At 38.3% G+C, this 23,000-nt stretch overlaps 2 protein-coding genes across 2 annotated transcripts in view; both read left to right on the top strand.

The window, feature by feature from the left end:
* The first annotated feature begins 5,249 nt into the window (after positions 1-5,249).
* Positions 5,250-9,316, top strand: stbd1 (starch binding domain 1). Its single transcript, XM_056730617.1, has 2 exons — positions 5,250-5,648; positions 6,362-9,316. The coding sequence occupies exons 1-2, from the start codon at positions 5,402-5,404 to the stop codon at positions 7,837-7,839; spliced, it is 1,725 nt and encodes a 574-aa protein (XP_056586595.1). The 5' UTR covers positions 5,250-5,401; the 3' UTR covers positions 7,840-9,316.
* Positions 9,317-14,157: 4,841 nt separating this feature from the next.
* Positions 14,158-23,000, top strand: part of shroom3 (shroom family member 3) — a 45,626-nt gene continuing 36,783 nt past the window's right edge. The window contains exon 1 of the mRNA XM_056730650.1: positions 14,158-14,910. Coding sequence (XP_056586628.1) covers positions 14,764-14,910 — 147 coding nt within the window. The 5' untranslated portion in view covers positions 14,158-14,763. The remainder of the gene's footprint in view (positions 14,911-23,000) is intronic.

The following is a 23,000-nucleotide window of genomic DNA, read 5'->3' on the forward strand; positions in this document are numbered from 1 at the left end:
GGAACCGTCAAATATTCAAACAAAGTTTAATCAAAATAAACAAACAATAGCATGGAAGTAAGAGACCGGCAGCCACACGAACATTAATACAAACTTCACATATGTCCGGGCCCAGTCCTCTCTCGTCGTACACACTGCCGCTCGTCCTTTTATGCTTCCGATCTCCTCCGTGAGAGATGCGGACCCGGTGCAATGCGCAGCTGACACTCATCATCACTCGCGTCACCGGCCCTGAGTCATTCCCCCACGGCTCTCGTCCCGCCTTGCTCGTCATACACACTAAGCCACCAATAAAACTAACCAAACCTTGTGTCTTTATGATGTTCTTTTGCAGAGATATAGGTCTGCGTAAATGGTTGCTAATGTACTCTGTTTGGTAGCTAGGCAGTGGATTTGCAGCTGCCAATTGATGATACACCAACCCATGAGTGAAACAAACCAAACACCATGTATGTATGATGTTCTAATGCATAGTAATTGATATTGCTAAACGGTTGCTAAGGTATGCCAGTATGAATCATAAACCAACTCCCATGCCTATGACTTCTGGATTTGAAGATATTCCTGTTTGGGTTTCTAATGTGATCAGAAATGGTTGCCTGGGTCTGGGTCAGAGCTGAGCTCTGTCGGCCTTACGGTTTCAGCTGCACGAATCAGTTTAAGGGAAAAATAATAAAAATAATAAAACAGACAAATACAATAGGTTTCCTATTTTATTTTACAACTTGCGAGAAGTAAGTTACTATTATTACGGTTATTTAAACAGGACGGCAATAAGGCCTGTTAATGCGACCTCCGGAGGACACAACCTCTGAAACAAACTGCTGATTAAGTTTTATCTGCAAACAACAAAACCACTGCAAACGTAAAAATGATCAGATATACTTACATTGTAAGAGTTGATGCTTTCCATTAACGTTACACTCCTGTTAGTGTCTAGTATTGAGTTTGATGAGAAGGGGCCCTCGCCAATATTTTGAATTTGGACTGCAATACCAAGCTCATTTTACAGTCGGCTCCTTCACATTTACATTTATTCATTTGGCAGACGCTTTTATCCAAAGTGATATTTAATATAAAAAAAACATATTTTTAGCTAATCCTTAATATTTTTATAGCTAGAGTAAGAGGTGAGTACTTTTAACCTTCCCTAAGTGCTGCCTTTGTCTCTTTGCGACTATTGCAAAATACTGACAGAGTTATTCCTATTAAATAGAAAACTCGATAGGTGGCAGCAGAATCAAGACCTTTAAATTTGCTCTTTTGGAGACTACTTGTAAAGCTCCTAATATAGATCCTAGAATCAGAGTTTCTAAACTCTCAAACTTGCTGCTGTAACGTTTATAAAGACAGATAATCATTTCAAGCAAGTGCTATAAACAACAAGCAACATTAAAGAACAAAATTCCCTGAACCCTGACCAAAATTCATGTTTAATATTGATGACAGTAAGCCGCAAACACAGATCCTGCACAAATGGCTCATTTACAGTATAACACCCACAGCACACTGATATCAATGCAATTATTTTATTTCTGTATTTCTTCTGCTCAGATTTCTTTTTTTACAAAAATAATAATGCAAAGCAACTATTGATGTTGCATAACATAGTTTGCATTTGAAAAAAGATTGCGAGTACAAATGTGTTATTTTCTGCTGCTTTTTTAAATAATTACAGAGTTCAGTGTTCTACACATAATAAACACATTTCAAAGGAAAAATTACAAATGGCAGTCAAAAGTGCCCCAGAACGGTTTACTTTCCTACATTCTTCAATATTTTTTTGGTGTTCAACAGTAGAAAGTAATTTATAAAGTATTTTTTAATGTTCATCAGAACAAAGAAATGAATACAGATTTGGAACAACTTAAAGGTGAAGAAATGATAACAGAATTTTCATTTTTGGGTGAACTGTTCCTTTAACTGGGGAAAAAGGGTTGCAAGTATATTCACTTCAGTGACCGAAAGTGGAAACAATGAATGCAGTTTCAAAAAAATGTTGTAACTGTGTAATGTTGTCAGACCATCACAGAAAGTTAAAGAGATAACTGGTCAAGGCAGAATTGAAGTGTAACGTTAAGGAGCTACAGTATGTAGTCCAAAAGTGCTTAATGCTTTATTCATTTCTGTCAGGTCTGATGCTAGTTTAGAGATTTAGATACCGGTTCACCAATGGTAACCAGGTCCATGGACAGCAGTCTGATCCTGTTTTATTCATACAAACAGTCAATTAAACAACTATTGGCTGTCCCTTTACAGTAAACCAGATTTGACTGTTTGCCAAATAATAATGAACGTGACATTTCTTCATCTAAGATAAAACAGTTAACTACACAATAACAGACATCCATGCCATCACCTCTTCCAATCAGAAGAACTTGGTGTAAAGGGTAAGTGAAATAAAATGTCATACTACCTCCAAACTGTCACAGTTGTTTTATGTTTTGTTTGTTTTTTTGCCAGACGCCGCAGCCCAGCCACCAGGGGCCGCTGCCCAGCCGGTCCCATCCAAATATTTTTGGGGAGGGCGCCATATGGGAGGGAAAGTCCGATCAGCTAGACCGGTCGTCGGGCTCTCGGTGCGGCCGGCGCCCTTCAGGCCTCCCGAGCCGCCGGTGGCACCGTCCTGGAGACCTCCCATCCCTTCATGTACGGTGTTCCTTGCACCGGCCTCCAGGAAGCCCCTTCCCCTTCCTTGGTGCTGTTTGGGTGCGAGGACGCGCTTGTTGGAGGGGGGTAATGTCACAGTTGTTTTATGTTTTCCTCCCGTGGTTGATTTCATTATTAGTTATTTAGTCCCTCACCTGTTTTCACCTGTGTCTCATTTAGTTCCTCTCTTGCATCTGTTTAACCCTCGTCATCTGTTGTATTTAAGTTCTCCCCTTGATTGTATTCCTTGTCTGCTATTGTTTATGCTGCGTGTGTTTATGTTTCGTGTGGTTAAAGCTCCTGTGTTTGTTCCTGGTTTAAATTATTAAAGTTCTCGTTGGGATATTCTGCAAGGTGTGCTTATACTTAGCCAACACGTGACAAAAACATATTAAATGTTTTATTAGTTACAAATACAAAAAGTTTCATCTTTTACCAAAAATACTTTTTTATATGCGTTGTCGCCCTTTATGTTTGCTAACATCTAACCAATAAAAATTATTAAAAGTAAATCATCTTTTAAAAGTACTATGTATCATCCATTTCCTGAAAAACAGGGAATTATGATTTCCAATTTCCTTAAACAGATGCAAGCTCTAACAGCCCCAATGGAATGTTACTATTGTGACGGGATCAGTTGCCTAAACAAATTGAAGTGTTTAGGAACTCAAGACTACTTTATTAAAGCAAATTTGGTAACAGAAAGAGGACATTTTCACAAATACTTTATAAAGTAGACTGAATAACATTCTCTATTTGTCTTACAAAGTAAACAGTATGTGCAAACATGAACTGGTCAATATGTTTAGATAAACTTCTGTTTTCTTTACAGAACCAATTATCATGTCTCTGCCATCGACTGTAAAAGGATGCGTATCTAAATCTCTTTGTGAAATCGCTTCACAAACGCCTCAAGGTTTAGTGGACTTCTCATGCTGTCCGGGGAATCTGTGTAACAGTGCTACGAGCATCACTCAGAGTCTCCTCTTTTTCTTGTGGCCATTCATCTGCTACATCATGCTTCACTAATTTCAGCAGACCTACAACATGAAATGTCAATATAACTTTTAAAACTTGTGATGGGCCCAATGAAAAATAAGGTTTTAACATGTAGCGTACATATATTATATTTCACATATTTTGGAATCGAAGACAATCCAAATTCTCCTTGCATTATCTTTAATGCTGTTATGAAAAATTATACTGGGCTGTTTCTGTATTGAATACGTTGAATACGTTTTATAAACATAATTAATGTTATTAACCAGCAGGTGGCAGCAAAGCCTCCTTGGAATAGTAGAAAAGAAGACCTGATTTTCTACTTTTCCCAAGTGATTACAATTTACTATTTTAAATTCTGGCCAGTGATAAGCTGAAAAAAAACTTTGAAAATAAGTTGAAATTGCTTACAAAATTGAAATGACTTGTAGATAGTTGTGCATACAATTGCATGCAGTTGTGCCTAGATAGTTGTGCATACAATTTAATGCAGCACAGAATTTTTTACAGCGAGTACTGTAAGGAAATGATGTAAGAATATAAGTAAATAATCCATTCAACATTTTTAAACACACTCACAGCTATATATTAGATCATTCACATTACTCTGTGTTTCATGGAATATTTCTGAGATTTTTCTTTATGTAAAAAAACAGGATCTGGATTTGCTTAACAATCCCTTAACTATCAATTGTCTAACGTTAATACAATACATAAAAAACTCTTCTATGTTGCTCACATTTCTAGCTTTCTTGCTTGTTGCCATGGAAGTGGTTTTGCATAAAAGTGTCTGCAAAATAAATTCTCTATTAAATTTCCCTAATAATTATTGTGTTTTTTGACTTACTAGTCCCACCACATACATATTTTCAGTTGGTGAATAGATAGACCTACATGAAGGTATGACGAAATTTGACCTGGACAACATTATTAAACAAATGTTTGTTATAGAAGAAGAAAGAAAATCTCAATTGACCTTCACATAAAGAGATTTCTAATACTATTAAAGTTATCCTACAATAACACAATTTAATTGTTTAAGATAATTTGCGGCGCAAAACATCTTGTCTAGTCCTCTAATCTCATTTTTATGGTCATAAAAACCCAAATCTAGGTTATGAAGAACCCAATCAAAATCAGAACACCCTAAAGTAACCTGTTCGTTCATCTACAGATCAAAATCTTTTTAGAGCTTGTATATTTAAGCCTTAGGTCCATTTAATCAATGACAGATCTTTGACAGTCCATTCTGGAAAAACACTGACCCTGACACAGAGAAGTCCTGTAATGCCTGCTATAAATCATTAAATGGTAGATTTAAGAACAGAACTCGGCCAGTCAGATAGCACAGCACAACACGATTTTGTGTTTAAGTCTACTTTATGTTGCCTCATAATAATAATAATAATAATCTTCAACAAATTATATTAATATTAAATAAAATCAGATTACATTAAATTACACTTGCAAAAATGCGTTTAAAATGTGTGCCTGTGGGAGAGAGAGACTGACAGACAATGTGCGCGTGTGTGGATTTGAGAGAGAGAGAGAGAGAGAGAGAGAGAGAGAGATCAGCCAATTGGCATTGTACTCACCTGATTGCAGGGTCTGATTTTCACCCTCTGCAGCATTAGTGGGTCATTTCATCCGCGGCATTGAGAATGAAGTGATCACCTCCTCCTCCTCCTCCTCCACTTCACCTGTAACAGTTACACATCTTCACAGACGCCGTCCTGTTACTCAGAGCATCGCCATGAAACACAGCAAACCGATTGCGCTGGATCGCAACGACATTCATGTCCTGCTGGATTTGATCGGTGGACACGGTGTCGCGGTCGCCGTGGGGATCCTCGCCATGCTGTCGGTGTGCGCCGCGTATTTCATTTACAGATCCGCAGGTCAGCGTGGGAGGGCTTGCGAGAATAACGGGAGCGAGACGACCGCAGCAACGGAAGATGGAAGAGAGAGAGGGGATCAGCCAACCGAGACCGAGTCAACAGGTAAAACCGGACAATTGTTGAACCGTTATTAGAGGGGAACTACGAGGAAAGTTAACCGTGTGGTTTCACAGTCTGCCTTAATCCTTCCGTTATTACAAATCACGACGGTGTTAGCGCGAGCGTGTACGCCACGACCAACACTGTCAATTTTATCGTCGTCACATAATTAAAAACGCTACTTGTGGTTTTGTGGTAATACCGCGCGTATAATCTCCGTATTACATTTGCTCGGATGTTTTTATATTACGTTTGTCTCTTGATTTCGGGACGTGGTTTGTTTCAAGCAAAATTAGGGTCTGCAAGGGGAGTGACCCGCGCTGTTTAGTCAGTCAGAGAATCAGCCAATCAGAAACGACCTGTGCATGTCAGTCATTACGTGCATTCTGGTTTGCTAACATCTAATTGGCTAACTCGGCTCCGGGAGGCGTGGCCCTGAAGTTAGCAGGAAATGTTGAAGTTACGGATGAAAATATTAAATATGGGTGTTTATAAAATAACAGATACGATTATTATAGTATTGTTCTTAATTAATAATTATGTTTTATGAAAATGGTTGTAACTCGTTGCCTTTAATGATTATTATCACATCCTTTTTTTTCCATGAATGCAGCAAAGAAAAACATAAGGCATGTCATTTTGTGCTTAGTTATAAATCAAACAAATTCAAATTAGTATTTGATCAAATAAAGCACATGTATTTGATTTTTCCTCAGGTGAATATCAGGAAGCAAAGACATGCTGCAGTGAATCAGAGACTAGAGAGGAGAAAAACCTGTTAGCCTCTGACAACATCATCCTCCCTACTGATGTTTCAGAGAAAGACCTGAATGAAAGCACTCTCAGAGATCTGGAGGAGATTACAGATGAGCTCTTAACAGAATTGGAACCTGAATCAGAAGACAAAACGGACTCCGATCTGGATCAATGCATGGAAATGGATCCTGACAAACCCGATGATAAACTGGAGTCTGATGATCAGAGTGAGCATGGTCGTGAATGTGCGGAAGATACCTGTGAAGCTTTGTCTGACGTTAATGTACAGTTAACCCAATTAGAGGAGACCGATGAGCCGGTCAAGGACGAAACGGAGGAACATTTAAAAGATCATGACAAGTCTGAGACCGGCTTGAGCTCAGACAGGGATGAGCCGTCTGAAACAGAAAGCGCCCAGGGGATCATTTATAAGAGACATCAAGATGTTATCGCATATACAACTCTGGACGATTTGCATGGTCACGTGTTCACCGCTCAAAGCAAGTATATTTCGGACCAAGCTGTAGATCTGTCCACTCATAATAAGATCAGATTTGAGGTCGACCACAAAACTATAACATTGGAGGAGAATTCAAAAACCAAGTTTGAGGATCACCACGATTGGCGTTTCCCAAGGACAAAAGACTCGGATTGCTGTTGCAATGATAAAAAGACCGATATGGAGGAAAATATCAAATGCCGGCCATGGTTTCACTGCGGAAGCCCAGATGTGGACACACTGATCAAACACCACAGCAACAGGTTTGACTATCCCCTGCAAAACTATTTGGGCTTCCAAACCGACAGTTCCTTCATTGGTGGATCCTCCACACAGGTGAGCCTCTCAGGTGAGAGAAAATCAGATGAGGGCGGTTTGGCAACGGAGAAGAAACATGAACGCAAGAATGAGATTAGCATCATGGACGCCATAATGGATAATAATGAGTGGCTGAATGTAGGTGGGCAAGAGTTCAGAGATCTTCCCTGGTTAACCCAGACTGCCACCAGCGTTTCGTCCGTTGACGAAAAACACGCGAAAGAAGGAAAAGAAGAGCCCGTTGTCACACTGAAGGACAGTTTGGCTAAAGGAGACGATGCGCTTGCAAATAAAAGGGTAGCAACTGTTCAGCCCCTACCACAACAGGTTCACGTCACCTTCAGAATTCATTACATTACACACTCTTCCAGCCAGCTGGTGGCTGTTACGGGGAGCCTGCAGGAGTTGGGGGCTTGGGAGAGCTTTGTTCCGCTCCACAGAGCCAAGGATGGGTTTTGGGCCAACACCGTCACCCTCCCCATGGAGAGCCAGGTGGAGTGGAAGTTTGTCCTGGTGGAGGACGGAAAGATCTGTCGGTGGGAGGAGTGCGGTAACCGCTATCTTGTTTTTTCTGGCCAGGATGAAGAGCTTTATCTTAATAAGTGCTGGGGATGTATTTGAACTGAAGGGGCGATCGTCTCCTTTCAACTCTATACAGCAATAATAATCCATAGTGCTTTACTAAAATCCAATACTGTATGTAAGCTTATACTGTAATGTTACTAATTAATTAATTATTCAACTAAAGCATGAGGCTGTGGAACTGTTAATATCGCAATAAGAGGATAATATAACCAATATGCACTTTTTTTACTTTTACTATGTCAATGATATGCTTGTGTGTTAATTGTTATTAAAGCCGTGCGTCGTTCTTAAAGGAATCGTTCACCCAAAATAGAAAATTCTGTCATCATTTACTCAAGTTGCTTCAAACCTGTATACATTTTATTGTCACATTGAACACAAAAGAAGATTTTCAGAAGAATGTTTGTAAACTAACAGTTCTCGGGCACCATTGACCTTAGTAGAAAACTACTATGGCAGTCAATAGTGCCCAAGAACTGTTTGGTTTCCCATATGCTTCAAAATATCTTCTTTTGTGTTCAACGAAACAAAGAAATGATGACAGATTTAAAACAATTTGAGGGTGAGAAAGTGATGACAGATTTTTTTTTTTGGGTGAACTGTTCCTTTAAGACATCAACCAAGTATCAGCAACAAACCAAAAGTAAAACAATCCAGAAAAAAGCTTTTTATTTTGTTTGTATGAAAAATCAATATTTTTCCAGAGATTAATAAAGATTCTCTATGTCAGAGCTTTTCAAATTATCTAAGGACTTTAATCTTTGTATTGTCTCAGTTTGTATATGTTATTTTAGTTGATTTTAGGCCAAAGGAATATATTACACTATTCAAACGCAGACTCCAGTTAGCAAAAGAACGATCGTAAACCGCATGTTCTAGTTTTCTAATTTAGCAGTATATTAAAGAGTTAATTTGCGCAAAAGAGGTTTACGTTAATGCCTCCTATGGCACCTCTCACCAACACCAAGAATGAAACAGTCTCGCACATTTTCGAAGGAAGTGTCAGATGAAATCAAGCTCATGTAGCGCAAGCTTTTCTATTCATGTACTTGTGTAGAATATGTTTTGAGCTTCAGACATTTTTCTTAGTGTTACGCTATTCAACCAGCACAAACACACTCGATTTTAAACTCGGCTTATTCTTTTGAATTCATCTTCATTAGGTCATTCCGTAACATCAGAATGCGTCATTTCATTCTTGTCTGCCTTTACTGTCTAATTTTGTCCTTCGATTCTATGCCGTTTCATTTGAGAAAATGGAACCAAAACAATGAATGGACAAAATGTTTAAATTATCACAACGTTTGCCTTAACAAAATGATTAATACGTGCTGCTCACACTTTGTTTGTACTAAACCTTTTGTTTGAATTCCGCTTTAACTGTTCTTGTTTCTTTCTGTGAATTTTAGGTGTAATACTGTTTCTGACCTTTAAACGGATGTTTAACCGTCAACCAGTAAATGTTGCTCAGCAGATTGTTTAATCCAATAAAATATATTGTAATATTGAATAAGAGTTGCTCGTGTGCCTTGAAATGCACCTCACAGCAGTCAAAATGTGTCATGGACAAAACGGTTTCAAAGGGTTAGAACAAAATCCATGTTTACTTGACTATGGATCATTTACTGAATTTGACTAAAACAGCAGACTTGTGACATTTTCATGCTTGTTGCTTAGATAAAATTTATTTTCCCAGTACAGGTCAATATGATTCCAAACTCTGTTTGACCCAAACAGTTTGTTCATAATGTCAATATGAACTAAAATCAATATTTTAGTTCTCTGGCCAATTCTGAACAAAATTTGTTTTTGTTTGTTTTTGGTGTTCTTGATTTGTAGACCGTAAGATAAACTACTGCGATCACTAACCCAGTCTAGTGAAAATGAAACGGGATTTTATCATGTCACATTCCCTGACAGTGTTATATTACTGCGCTTATTTAAGCAAGCGTTCACTGCAGTGCTCTGTGCTGTTTCACTCAGAAAACCCTTTGAGATGATGAACAAATGTGTTGGAGAAAGAGATGTACAGCTTTTAAGGATATGCACGTGTGGCCTCATGAGTAAATGCATGTAGGGAATATTGTAAAGGGCCTGTAAAGATTTATTTCACCACAGGAGGAAAAATGATATGTACCTTTCCTCATTTATTTACCCTCGTGTCATTCAAACTTATATGAATTTTTTTTCCTAGAACACAAAAGAGATTTTGAAGAATGATGGTAACCAAACAACACTTGCCCCCATTGACTTCCAATCTATGGGAACACAACACATTTTTCAAAATATCCATTATTATGTTCGATCATAAAAGAGTCAAACACAGGTTTTGAACACCATGACAGTGAAAAAATGATCCCGATCATGAATTTTAACAAGTTAAGTGTCCCTTTAATCCCAACAGTTGGGTTAGTCTATATTTTACCCAATTTGTTCAGAGCTCACAAAAACGGACAAACACGGATGCTGGATAATAAATGAACCTATGCTGGGTTGTTTCAACCCACATGGGTTATTTTAGCCCATTGTTAGGTCAAATATAACCTGGGTTAATTCAACCCAACTGTCTATTTTTCACCCAACGCTGGGTTTAAATAACCCAACATTTTTTAGGGGGTACAAGGGAGAAAATCCTTAAGAATTGTCTGGGAATGCTGAAAGGAATTCAACAACCAGCCAACAGATTAGTATATCAGCTAAAATCAGATCAACTCAGGAGAAGCATTCATTCAAACAAAGCTATATTGATTTGCACTTTGTATTTATTAAAAAAAGTCTATAATGTGCCACTGGCTTTCTGCTAAATAATCTGAACATCATCTTGATGAAAGTTCCAGACAGAGATAAAAACGAGGTCATCCCTAAATCCCCCCCTCCCTTGAGAGAGATTGGACTTTTGACTGTTGCATGCCTGATTTATTCTTTACAAAAACACCAGCCAGATGTTTGGAGTAGTTTTCTTAGGCTCATATCGTTTCAGATTTAGACTTGCAGGCTATGGCTGAATACTCTAGAGTGTTTTTCTTGAAAGGTGTTAAATTTTGTGTGATTGTGTGTTTCTAATGCTTTTAATAGATTCCTCATTTACACCCCGCAGCCTTCAGTATATCCCCTGTGAGCTTTTAAGAGCAGCAGAATTTACGGCACATCATCACCAGATGAAAGTCTTTGGTTTGTATTGGTTGATCCTCTCATTTGTTACAGCCTGGGGAGCTTACAAGGAATGACATTTTAGATCTATGCGAGGGTCTGTGTGATTTGTGTTGTGAGGTTAGACATCTGACCTCCTAACTCCAGAGTCTTTGCAGGGTTTGATCTTCACCTATAACCAGATATGATTCATTTGCTGGCGTTGAATGTATCATTGTATAAGAAGTCTTTGTTCCTGCCCTGCAAAAGAATGATTCATTGATGGGAGTGTTGCACAGTGACCCAATCACCATTTTGTCCTTGAGCTCCAGAAGATCTACCCCTGCAGTTTGTTTTGTATAAAAACACCATCACAATGGAAATGAAAAAGGTTTAAAAATGAAAATTCTCCTTTTAATCCCTAATGGGGGTATTTATGCATAGGACACCTGCCTTTCTGTACCTTCAACATCCATATTCCAAGCACATACACTCCAAAATGGACTATAAAGCATTACTGGCTTTAATGGAAAATTCACTGCACTTGAGACTATTAATAAAACATATCTCGCTCTCATACTGCCATAACCCCATGACTGCTGTTGCCATTCAAATGCTGTGCTATAAAAGGATAGAGTATGAGAGGCCAGATCACAGAAATAGCTTCTCTGGACAGCCGAGTAACGGAACAAATTAAGAGCACTGACAGACTTTTGTGCATTTGCTATTTTCACACCTGCTTCATCCAGAGAAGATTAAACTCTTAAACCTTTGATCACGCTATTTCAGACTTCTGTTTTCACCTCCTGTCACACCTTCGATTTTCTGTTCTGTATATGTTCACACATGCTTTTTTACTTATTAAGTTTTCATAGTGTTTAAGTATAACATGGTGGAAGCTGGAGTTTGGAAGGAACTTAAAAAATCTGTGCCATGAGACCTAGAATCTCAAACTTGCCCCCATTTTTTTCTTTCGTCAGTAAAAAAATTGGCAATTTCCCCATTTACATAAATCTGAGATTTTCCTTTTGTGTATGTTAAATTTTATTTTTTATTTTAATAAAATGATCACCAACTAAGTTCTCACTAGCCCTAAAACATGTCCCCATACTTATTGAAATATAGCCTAGACAGATTAAAATAAACATTCAATTAAAAATCACATTTAAATCATAGTTTTGGAGTTGTCAGCAATGTATTTGTAATTTGCAACACAAGAAGAACATCATTTCTGGAACAATGTGGTAAACTGAGGTCTTATGATGTCTCATTCTCGTGTAAACATTCATAAGTAAATTACTCAAAATGTGCATTTTGCGTTACTATAGTTTGTGTATTTTTATATACATGCTTTCTGTGCTGTATATTATGATTTTGTTTGTCTTTTGTAACTAGGGCACTGAAAATAAATACAGCCGCTGTTATGGGGCTCTTCAAAAAAAAATGTGATACAGTTTTATTGGCAAACTTTGAGCCCTTCTCACAATGCTGTATGTGTATAAAAATAACAAACTGCCTGTTGCAGCGACACGGTTTATTATTTGCTCCCGTAAACATTTTAATCAAATGAAACATCAAAACCCACATTAAGTCAAACACTTTAAACATTCAGAGTTATTGTTTTACAGTGTCTAGAAACAGATAGACCACCCAGACATCTATAAATCAGTCCAGACTTTGAAAGTTTTGTTTAGACTTGTGTTTTGGCGCCCTCCGAAGGTCGTAATATGTTATAACACTCATAATGTTTTTTTTCTGACGTGTGTGTTATTTCGCTGTCCTGCAAACTATATCAAGCCCCCCCCAGTCCTGATGTCTGGGAGAATGCTTGTGTTTCAGCTCTGGGAGGGAATGATTTAGTGAGCACTGCGTTATGATTTATATGTGCCAAAAGTTTAATCAATGCAATAAAGAGCCAAGAAAACTTCAAGCCGGTGCCATTATTTAACATCTTACATATCTATTGCTTTAAATCATTCTTTATCACTATAACATTTATCAATGTAACATTCTGCCCCTGTAAACAAATACACAAAAATTGTAAAAATGGGAAAACATAACACTTTTAAAATGCTGTCTGTTAAATACTCTGTGAATAAGTAGAGACCTCAATCCAGTGATGTGATAATCACAGTAATAAAAGATGATTGGAGTGAAATAACATAATGGAGAAAAGAAGAAAGGGTCTGACATGGACGTGTCATTCTTAACAAGTTTTGTGTGTTGTTATTGTTGTTAGTTTGTCCTTACAATCACCCCATTGTCCTGTAAGTTAGGCGATATCAGGAAATTACTTCTTGCTATGATGTCATTGGTAAACATGTTCAGATGTGTCTTAAAGCTGCTGAGCACAGCGGCCACACCTGTTGTACTGCACCGCAGGTGTGCTTTTGTAAAGATGAAGGGTTTTTTAAATGCTTGCAATGATTTCATTTTGTATGACCTGATCATTATGTGAAGAAACATGTTTTATCAGATAACCACACCAGGCCTAATGTTTTTAATCAATACAATGGCCTACAAGTAAAAATACATTAACATGTGATCTTCAACAGATCAAACTATGTCAAATAATAACATAATACTATTTTAACAGTACACCCTAAAATGTCACTATGAATTCATTCAACTATATTTATCTGGATGCTTTTACCCCCATTCAAACACACACGGCCTCGTACCAAAACCCCGCCCTCCTAAGGCACGTGAAATCCGAATCTTTACATGATTGGTTCAAAAGGGCGCGTCGATGCGCGTGCTCTTGTACGATAAACAGGTCCTGAGGCTATCAGACAGGTGTATTGTAAAAAAGACACATCTTTCAGTCATGTTTATCAGTTTAATGGACCACATGCTAGATGATCAATGTTAAAATCCATTACACAAGCTTTACGATATTTGACATGATAGAATTGTCTATGAGACAAGAAATCCTTCCTGAGCTGCTAAACTCCGGGTAAGCATTTGTGCGTTTTTACAAAACACGAAGGTGCATAATAAAGCACACTTCACTACACACATTCAGCTATATGAGACTTTGTGGCTGTGTATGTGAGTCTGTTCGGTTTTCACTAAATAAAGTGGGAGGGTCGTGAGTCGAAGTGCTGATTTGACTCCATTATGATAAGCTTCAGTTTCGGTCATAACATGCAGCACGAGTACGTGATTTGAGAGTTACGCCGAGGAACAGCGCGGTCCGCGCATGCGCGCTGAGTCACCATTCCGATGAACCGTGTGTGGAGTTAGTGGGGTGGGGGGGTCGACCACAGACTCCCTCATCCGTGCCTGCGGAGAGTTTCAGCGCATCGACAAGCAAGGAGAGTTTACTTAGTAACGTGCACTTTTAAATCTCGAGAAGAAGCCAGTTTAACGATCACGTCAAGTTTTTGCGTTGTTTGACAGGAATCTCGGCGCGCGAGCTCTCGTTCTTTCTGTGGACGCAGTGAAATGTATCAAATTCTATTGTGATGTAAAAACGAAGTCGGAAGCGGTTGCGAGCTGACAAGCGGGGTTTCCAGCAGCAGACCATTGGCCGTGAAAGTGGGACTGCGAATTAGATTTGGCTGCTGATTTGCAAATGTAAATTTTTGAAAGTTGAAAGGTCGATATTTCATCCGTCCGACAGGTAGGATGGACAAGAAGGTGCTCGGACCGGCCGGGATTCGAAACGGATCGTAACTTTACGCCGCGATTCCAAACGAAGTGAGGAAATGATTCATCCCGTGTGTGAAGTTTTGACGTGCGCTGATTTCATCGAGAAGAAACATCCTCGGGGCATCGTTTCTCTCCTTTTTTCCGTTGACTGAACAACAACTTTCCCACATTCAAGCTATGGATAATAGTATTCCAGACAGCAGCAGTTCCGTGATCCATAAGGGGACGTTCGTGTTCGTCCAGGCTGAGTTGAAGGGCGGTGCGCCCTGGGGTTTCACGCTGAAAGGTGGACTTGAACACGGCGAGCCGTTAATCATATCGAAGGTAAAGTACCCGAGAGATCGCCTTACTGAACTGAACAACGTCTCCGATTTACTTGAATATAACAGCTCCATCCCTCAGATGGGTTACAAGCTGACAGTCAACAGGTCATTCGATACCCCAGAGAGTGAAAAGTTTCGCGTTTTTGTATCTGAAAGTTGGAGAAGTATGAATGAAATCTTGTGATGTCACTTTAAAACGTATTAAAGGGATTCTTCACCCAAAAATGAAATTATGCCACCATTTACTCATCTTCGAGTTGTTCCAAATCTGTATACATTTCTTTTTTTTTATTGAACACCGAGAAAGATATTTGGAAGAATGCTTATAACCAAACAGATCTTGGCCCCCCATTGATTCCCATAGCAGGAAACATAACTTATACTTTTTTTTTGTCCTGTATAACACAAAATAAGACATTTTGAAGAATGTAGGACAGCAAACGGTTCTGGGGCAATTTTGACTACCATTGAATTTTTCATGATATGGTAGACTGGTATCAGCATTCTTCCAAATATCTTTCTCTGTGTTCATCGGAACAAAGAAATGTATACAGATTTGGAACAACTCGAAACTGAGTAAATGATGGCAGAATTTTCATATTTGGGTGAAGTATCCCTTTATTTAATTGCATTGTACTAAACATTAAATTGCATGGACTTTGCTGCTTTACCTCCGTGAGCTCTTAGCTATGATGGCATTTAATGGATAAACGTAAGTTGGTTTCCAGATTCAATGTTGATTTTTAAGTGGGTCTAATGGTGGACGACAAATTGTAATCTCATAATAATCATATTACTCTACATATAATATTGACATTATTTACATTAGAAAAACACCACGTGTAGTGTAATGAAGGGATTTCACATGTAGAGCGAATGGGCCAGATGTCACAGAAACTTCTTATGAAAGCGTCCTTCAGTTATCTTGACTTTAATTGCTGAGTACAGGGTCAGATTCTTGGTGTGACACCCAGACCAGCGTGAATAACACATTTTGACCGGTTACTTTAACAAAACACGTATTTCACAGGCTGACGGTGAATGTCTCCCACACAGCTGGAGCCTCAGCAATAATAGAGCAGAGCACTTCTATTGTACTAGAGATGTTTACAGTACCTCTACTAGTTTAAGCATCCGATTTTGTTTTTCTGTTGCGTTCTGTTGTGGATAAACATTTGGAAACAACCATTCTTTTCATACTTTGTCCATTTCAATTTAAGTGAGTGTCTGAAAATGCTTCATTTTATGTTGAGTTGATCATCTGTTTCGGTTGTTTTCAGCACATGGTGTTGTTTGGCTGAATTTGAAGGGATGAAAGAGAAGGTGGTCAGTCTAAAGAGCTCAGCCCCAAGTCTTTTTTTATGTCTTTGTCTCAAGATATCACTCTGGACGACGTCAATTGATTTTCAGTCTGTTTTATGATAAATTTGATTGCATATAGTAGCACACGTCTCGATATCATTCATGTCAATGGTAGAAATGTTGTGGGATAAGGTATATTGTGTAGCCGGAATTAGCTTTCTCCACTAATGCAATAATACTGAACAAGCTATTAGAGATTCTTACTACATGTAACTGTTCTTGTGAAACAGAAAACAACTCACTTCCTTCCAAGCGCTGAAGAAATGAATCGTAATTTATACACGTGTGGTGTCCTGTAGCAGCGTACAGTCACAATAATTTATTGTTAAGCAATGACAAACAGCATCTGAATCTGGTTATTTGTTGTGCATGGTAAGGACATTTGTGCAACGACACCACTGTCGTATTGATGTTGATGGGTTCATAGTCAAATTGACTGAATCCAGTGCGGCTGTAAGTCCGATCTCGTGATCTAAACTACATCAGTGCTGATCCGTCATGTCAGCTAATCGCTGGTGTCAAGGAGACACATTGGAATGAAAGGAAAACATCCCCTAAAGCACAGGCACAGATTTGGCCTTTTAGAGAGAATTCCTACTTCCCTGTTTCTTACATAGAAACACACACCCACACCGTTTGCTTTCAGATGTTTCTTTGAAAACCAGTTAAGTTGTTGGCACTGTGGGGGTTAAAGACTTTTCCCTTGATAAGTTGCATCGCTGTTGTGCAGCGTCTGCGTCTGGGTGAAATTCATCAGTCTGAGAGATTACAAACTGTAGAATCACGGCGGTCCAAAGTCAGAGCTCAATGCCTGTGGTAGACAGCGAATGATCAATGTGGGGAAAATGCTCTGCACTTGTTTTTTTATGAAGACAAATAATCTTGTAATAATTTTGGCATGAACATCAGCAGGTGTCTTAAAAAGATCCCAGTACTGGAGCTAGTAACTGATCCCAGAAGGTCTCATAAGGGAGTATTAATGTTACAGTTAGCCCCATCCTCAATTTTCAAGAGGTTTGAGTCTATTCCTGTGATTTATACTATATTACATCCGTACTGAGTCACTTTGATTTCAAAGTTTGTGAACTTTTGTTTCATAAAACGTTCTTGGCTGTGTAATGTTATTGAGTTGCCTAGCGTGTGCTTATTGATGTTACAAATAGATCTGCAGATCCCTGTATCTTCTTTGGTGTTTTTCTGAAGAAACACTTTATGAAAAGAGGTTTCCCCCCAAAATTGGAAATTCGATTTGGTACAGGGAGAAATTCTTGGATGTAATGTTAGTCTGAAGAGGCAGAAGTTGAGGAGATCCCCATCCTGCCTTTTTTGGTGTTCTGGATTTGTGCTCTTGAGTAATGTCCTCCTCCGCCCGACTCCAATCTCTCTGGCCTCTCGGAAAAACAACACAAAATATCCAGATAGTTTGTGATTTTGCTGCTACCATGACAATAAGATCTAGGACTTACCTCGGTTTGTATGTTCTGTTGCTACCTGCTCTCCTCTGCTGTATAAACAGAAATCGATCAAAATGTTTTCAGATGAAAACTAGTGATGCACGATAAATTATCGTCCATATCGGTATCGGCTTATACAGATAACATTAAAAATGACCATTTATCGGTCAAAACCGATATGGCCAATAATTTATCCTGCATCCCTAGTTTTCATCCGAAAACATTGTGATCGATTTCTGTTTATACAACAGAGGAGATCAAATTTAGGCTGATATAATATAGCCGATAAATAATTGATTCTGATTAAACTTCTTCAGCTGCACGCTGCTCGCAGTTAACATACAGTACAGTACTGTCTTTCTGTCATGAGCATTTTCTTTGCAAAACATTGTTGATGTAGGTACAGTATTAAATTAAAGGAACAAAAGCATATTGTTTGAATCAGACTGCTGTCAGATTGCTTTCTGTCTTGAGACCTGTTAGACATGTGGCTATTAATAAAAAAATTCTGGATCGCTCTGGAAGAACATCTTTAATTGGTTTATTAAATAAATAAATAAATGTTTGAAGGTTAAAGAATTGTTAACTAGTGCGAAGTAGGCTTGGTACATGATTTTCAGGGGGAAAAGAGAACTAATGGTTACCCTGTCAATGTTTTCAAATAAAAGCAGTTGTCCACTTTTTCCCTTTGTTTCAGTTTTAGGGAATTTTATATGAATGTTTAGATTTTGTATATCGTTCAATATATGGGTTATTGGCTTCCAATGTTAAAAAATTATCAGTTATCGTTATTAACCAAAAAATTTAAACATATTGGTACATTCCCAAAACAGATGTTTTTAAGAAAATAAAGAATGGTATTTACAGCCACAGCTTAATTCTGACATTGCATGCTCGGTTAATCCTGATATAAAAATTCTCAAGAGTAGGCAATCCACGTTCAGATTGGATACACACTTTGACTGAATGAATCCCTGTTTGCATTCGGATGGCATGAAAATGTAGCATGACTATGTTTTAAATCAGAGCGTGTATTATGTATTCTCATCTATTTGTATATTAGTGTATATTGATATTTGCCCATTTTGATGAAATTCAAATCGTTTCAAATTGAATTTGTCTTATTTATGCATAGCTACTACTTAAAATGAAGTGTTTAAAGTTAAATTAATTGTTACGAATTTTTCAATCAAATCTCATTTGCACTCATTAAATTGTATTTTCAATATATTGACATTTATCGACCCCCTCTAATTTTTACATTTAGTCATTTAGCAGATGCTTTTATCCAAAGCGACTTTCAGAGAGTTAAGGGAGAAATAAAGCAATGTCATACAAGAGCAATAACACAACAGGTGCTAATACCAAGCTACTAGTTTCCACAAAAGAACAATACTGTACCTGTTGACAGAAAGAGAGTTTTTTTTCTTTTCTTTTTGTACTATCAGCCTTAAAGGGACACCCTTTACTCACCATCAAGTTATTCCAAACCTTTATAAATTTAAATTAAAAAATGACTGTTTTATCATCATTTTTTAGCAATTTGTTATATGCAGAACGCGACAATTTGCGTTGAACTGAATTTTCAGGTAATGGGTTTATCTCAACGCAAACACTTACGTGCCAACGCAAACAGTGTTCAACAAAGAGGTCTGCTGTTTTATCTCTGGTGTAGCTCTTTTGTGCGGTAATGCTTGTTGCCCTGAAAGCTTGCTTTCTGTTGCGTGTTGTAGAGCGGTGTCTGGTTTACAATAGTGAGCAGTTTGTTGTGTGTCATGGTGAGCTGTAAAGTGTGTTGTGCTGAATAGTGAGCAGGACGCAAACAACAGCCGTGGCCCTTCACTCCCCCTTTAAGAGCTTGTCACTATTACCTCGGCAACAATACCGCCCCAGAGCGCGGTTAAGACGCCCGGCCGAAACACGAGATAAGACAGAAGGATGAAGAGAAGCTTTGGGTCTCGAGAGGCTCTTGTGTGTGAGGAGAGAGACAGGGAGAGAAAGATGGGTGTGCGGTGGGACAGTGATGGGAGACTGGGTGAAAGAGAGCGAGAAAAAGTGAAGTATGAGGGCGTATGGGTGGTGTAAATATCACTGAGGGGGTTCTTTCAGCACCACACACGCTGATCTGTTCTTGAGAGACGTGGGAGTGTTGGTGGGGTGGTCAGCACCAGCCAGTTGTTGTTGTTGTGATAGACTCTCTCAGTTTGCATACAATCCATCCTAGAAAGTGAAGGTTGACTGATATGGATTAGGGCTGCAAGACATGAAAAACTAAAATTTTAGGTCATCCCAGATAGCAGAGAAATTGAGACCGAGAGAGTGGGGCTTTCTTTTTTAGGGAAGTATGTGAAACATGAACGTTGTTTAGATAATTTTCCATTTTTAAATATTTGTATTTAATTTGAATGGTTTTGACCAACTTTATGCATTATCGTATTGGATTTCATATAACAAATTGTCATATTTTATCAATGTATTTAGTAGACACACACCCTTTAAACCCTTTAAAAAGTGCCCTTTAAACCCTTTGAGACAACAACTTTTTACATTATTTTTCTATTAAAATCAATTTGTCAAAGTGAACTCCGAAATTATCTGGTTTTCTCGGTATCAACAGTATTTTTTTTTTAATACATTTTAGTTTAAACATGTCGATATTATTGTACCTTTCATCTTTCAAACATAGTCTCAGATTTGTAATAGATGTGCGCCGATTTGCCAAGATACCAAAGTCCATCATCAAAAGTCAACAAATTCCGTTATGAAGTTAAACATTTGTCATCCTATTCTTCCCAGAATGAATCACCTGAGCTATTTTATAGCTCTTGCTGTATATCAATAATTCTCTCAATTTTATGAGAAATCGCTTTTTTGTTCTCTCTTCCCTGATCATACTGCTATGTGATGTGTTTGGGGTATAATCCAGTTCTTGTTTTTAGAAACTATTTTAATCAAGTGTAATAAAAGCCAAAATCTCTCCCCCCCCCCACACACTGTCCTAACCCCTTCATCTTCTTGAAAGCAGGGCAGTATAAAGCCCAGGCCTCTGGCAAAGTCCCAAAACGAATAGAGAGAGAGCGCGGAATGTCGGCTACGGAATTCGCGAGAGCCCTGCTAGCCTGGAAAACAACAAAAGAGAGATGATCAAAAAAGCACGAGAGAAACGACTGCAATTCCAGTCGTACTTTACGCAGTCTTGAATACTGATTTAGCCTCTACTGTGAAGCTGCTCTTTTATTCGTCCATTACAGAACGCTACATGATGTTTACTGTTTGGCGAGAGAAGACGGCGAGCCGAGAGCGACCTAACCTCAGGAAGTCGGGGGTTAAAATAAGGTTAAGAGAATTAGACACTTTGTTCAGTTACATATTAATGGATTCATTGTCACTGGTTGGCAGCACATCTACAATTAAACACTCCTATTCACGACCCTGAGGCCGAGTGTTAAGTAAATCTCCGCTCGCCGTCTTTTCATTCATCTGCCAGGCTTTACGCTCAATAACCGGTGAAAAGGAAGACATGCTCGCTCGTACGATTATTCTGAATATGTCACGGCCGTCCTTTGTGAACGAGTGTTGCCGAGCGAAAGACAGGTTTCGACAGGAAGCGATAGACAATCAGGAACACTTCCTAAATGTGTGTCTTTTAAAGGATCGTGAAATGCTAGTTTGTTCTTGGTTATCTTGAAAGGGCTTCCTGACGGGCTTATTTTCCTTGGCTCGAGTCGCTCTGCGGTTCAAGAATGCTTACAATAAACCAGAGTTCAAATCCTATAAGTCATTGGAAGAATTTGCTTGGACATCTGCCAGGACAGTTATTGGTTATTAATCACCCTACAGGCACTTTGTTATTTGAAATCGTTTATGGAAGGTTCCCTTTTGGGCGCAATATCTGAGGTTCTAAGTACAGTAGGTGTGACTTATTGGTGTGACATAGGAATTGATTCCCAAAGGAAATTGTATTTCTTAGAAGTTGCTATTTTATAGCTCGGGAGATTTAAAAGTTTCTTCATTTGAGTATCAACTTTTTAAGATTTTAAAAGGAGAAATAAAAAGAGAAACAATTAAGAAAATATATGAAATGCACGAAGAGGACGAAGTAGTCAAATAAATGTTGATTGTGAGGTAAAATAATCTGGATTTGGGTAAATTTGGTGAGAAATGTTTGAGTTTATGTTGAGATCTTCAGCGATATTGACTTTTGATTGAAGACTTGACAAATCTAAGCTCAGTCTGAGACATAGTTCACATCTCCATTGAAACTTTAAAGGTCGTTGCACAAACAGTCCGACATTTTCGTATTTGGTGCTCATTTGTACGGTGTCTCTGAATTTTCAAAACGCTTCTAAAGCCCATTGCACATTGAGTCTGAAATTAGCATTTCAATGAAATTTACACACTGCCTTCGATATTTTCGTCCGTCATAAAAAAATTAGGACCATGTTCGATTTTCTGCGCTTTTCGCATCCGTAGCAAACATTTTGAGTGGCCTTTTATAGCAATTCAGAGACACCGTACAAAATACGAAAAAATGCATACGAAAATTTCGGACTGTATGTGCAAAGAGTTTAAATGCTTGCTACAGATGCAAAAAATGCAGAAATTGGAACGAAGTCCGAATTTTGGACGCAAATTTCCGACTCGATGTGCAACGGCCTTACTGGAGACATTTGTGAGATTTTGGGGTCACTTTCTTAGGAGAAATATCTGAGCAAAAGCTTTTTTCTCCGTTTAATCTCAATGATGTATAGGAGAAATAATTGAGATATCAAAGAGATCTTATTTTATTTGGTTACAACTTAGTCTTCTCCGTTGGAGATTTTAGGGTTTGGTTCAGTGCTAGGGGCTTTAACAAGATTCTTATCAATCTATTATTTTTCTCTGGTTTTAGAGGAACTTAATGGTTAGGGTTGGAAGACGTGATTTCCTAACATGTTTATACAAGAATACGTTCTGCTCTTCAAAAATAACAGTGACTGTCTCCACTTTCCACTTTTAACTGGCAATACCCTACATGTCGAATAACTTAATATGTTCAATTCCTCTTACAAGTCTAAAACCAGTTGATTTAACTCTTAGCTGTCTAGATCATTCTAGATCAATCTTGAATATGCTAAAAATTTGTTTCCAGTGTGAATATTTCAGTGTCACACCCCAAGACTTTTCATAATCTTAACAATTAAGAGCAATCTTATCTATAAAAAATTCTGTCCTCTGTGAGATGCTGCTTGGACAAAAAGGTTTCTTTGTGGTGGAAATATCTAAACATTAGATT

The sequence above is a fragment of the Triplophysa dalaica genome, chromosome 19 (assembly GCF_015846415.1).
Source record: "Triplophysa dalaica isolate WHDGS20190420 chromosome 19, ASM1584641v1, whole genome shotgun sequence".
NCBI lineage: Eukaryota > Metazoa > Chordata > Actinopteri > Cypriniformes > Nemacheilidae > Triplophysa > Triplophysa dalaica.

What these genes read in the sequence shown, in the direction of transcription:
- stbd1 (XM_056730617.1), top strand. Translation starts at nt 5,402, where the DNA reads ATGAAACACAGCAAACCGATTGCGCTGGATCGCAACGACATTCATGTC. An exon ending in AACCGAGACCGAGTCAACAG is followed by an intron (nt 5,649 to 6,361) that starts GTAAAACCGGAC and finishes ATTTTTCCTCAG; the next exon opens with GTGAATATCAGGAAGCAAAG.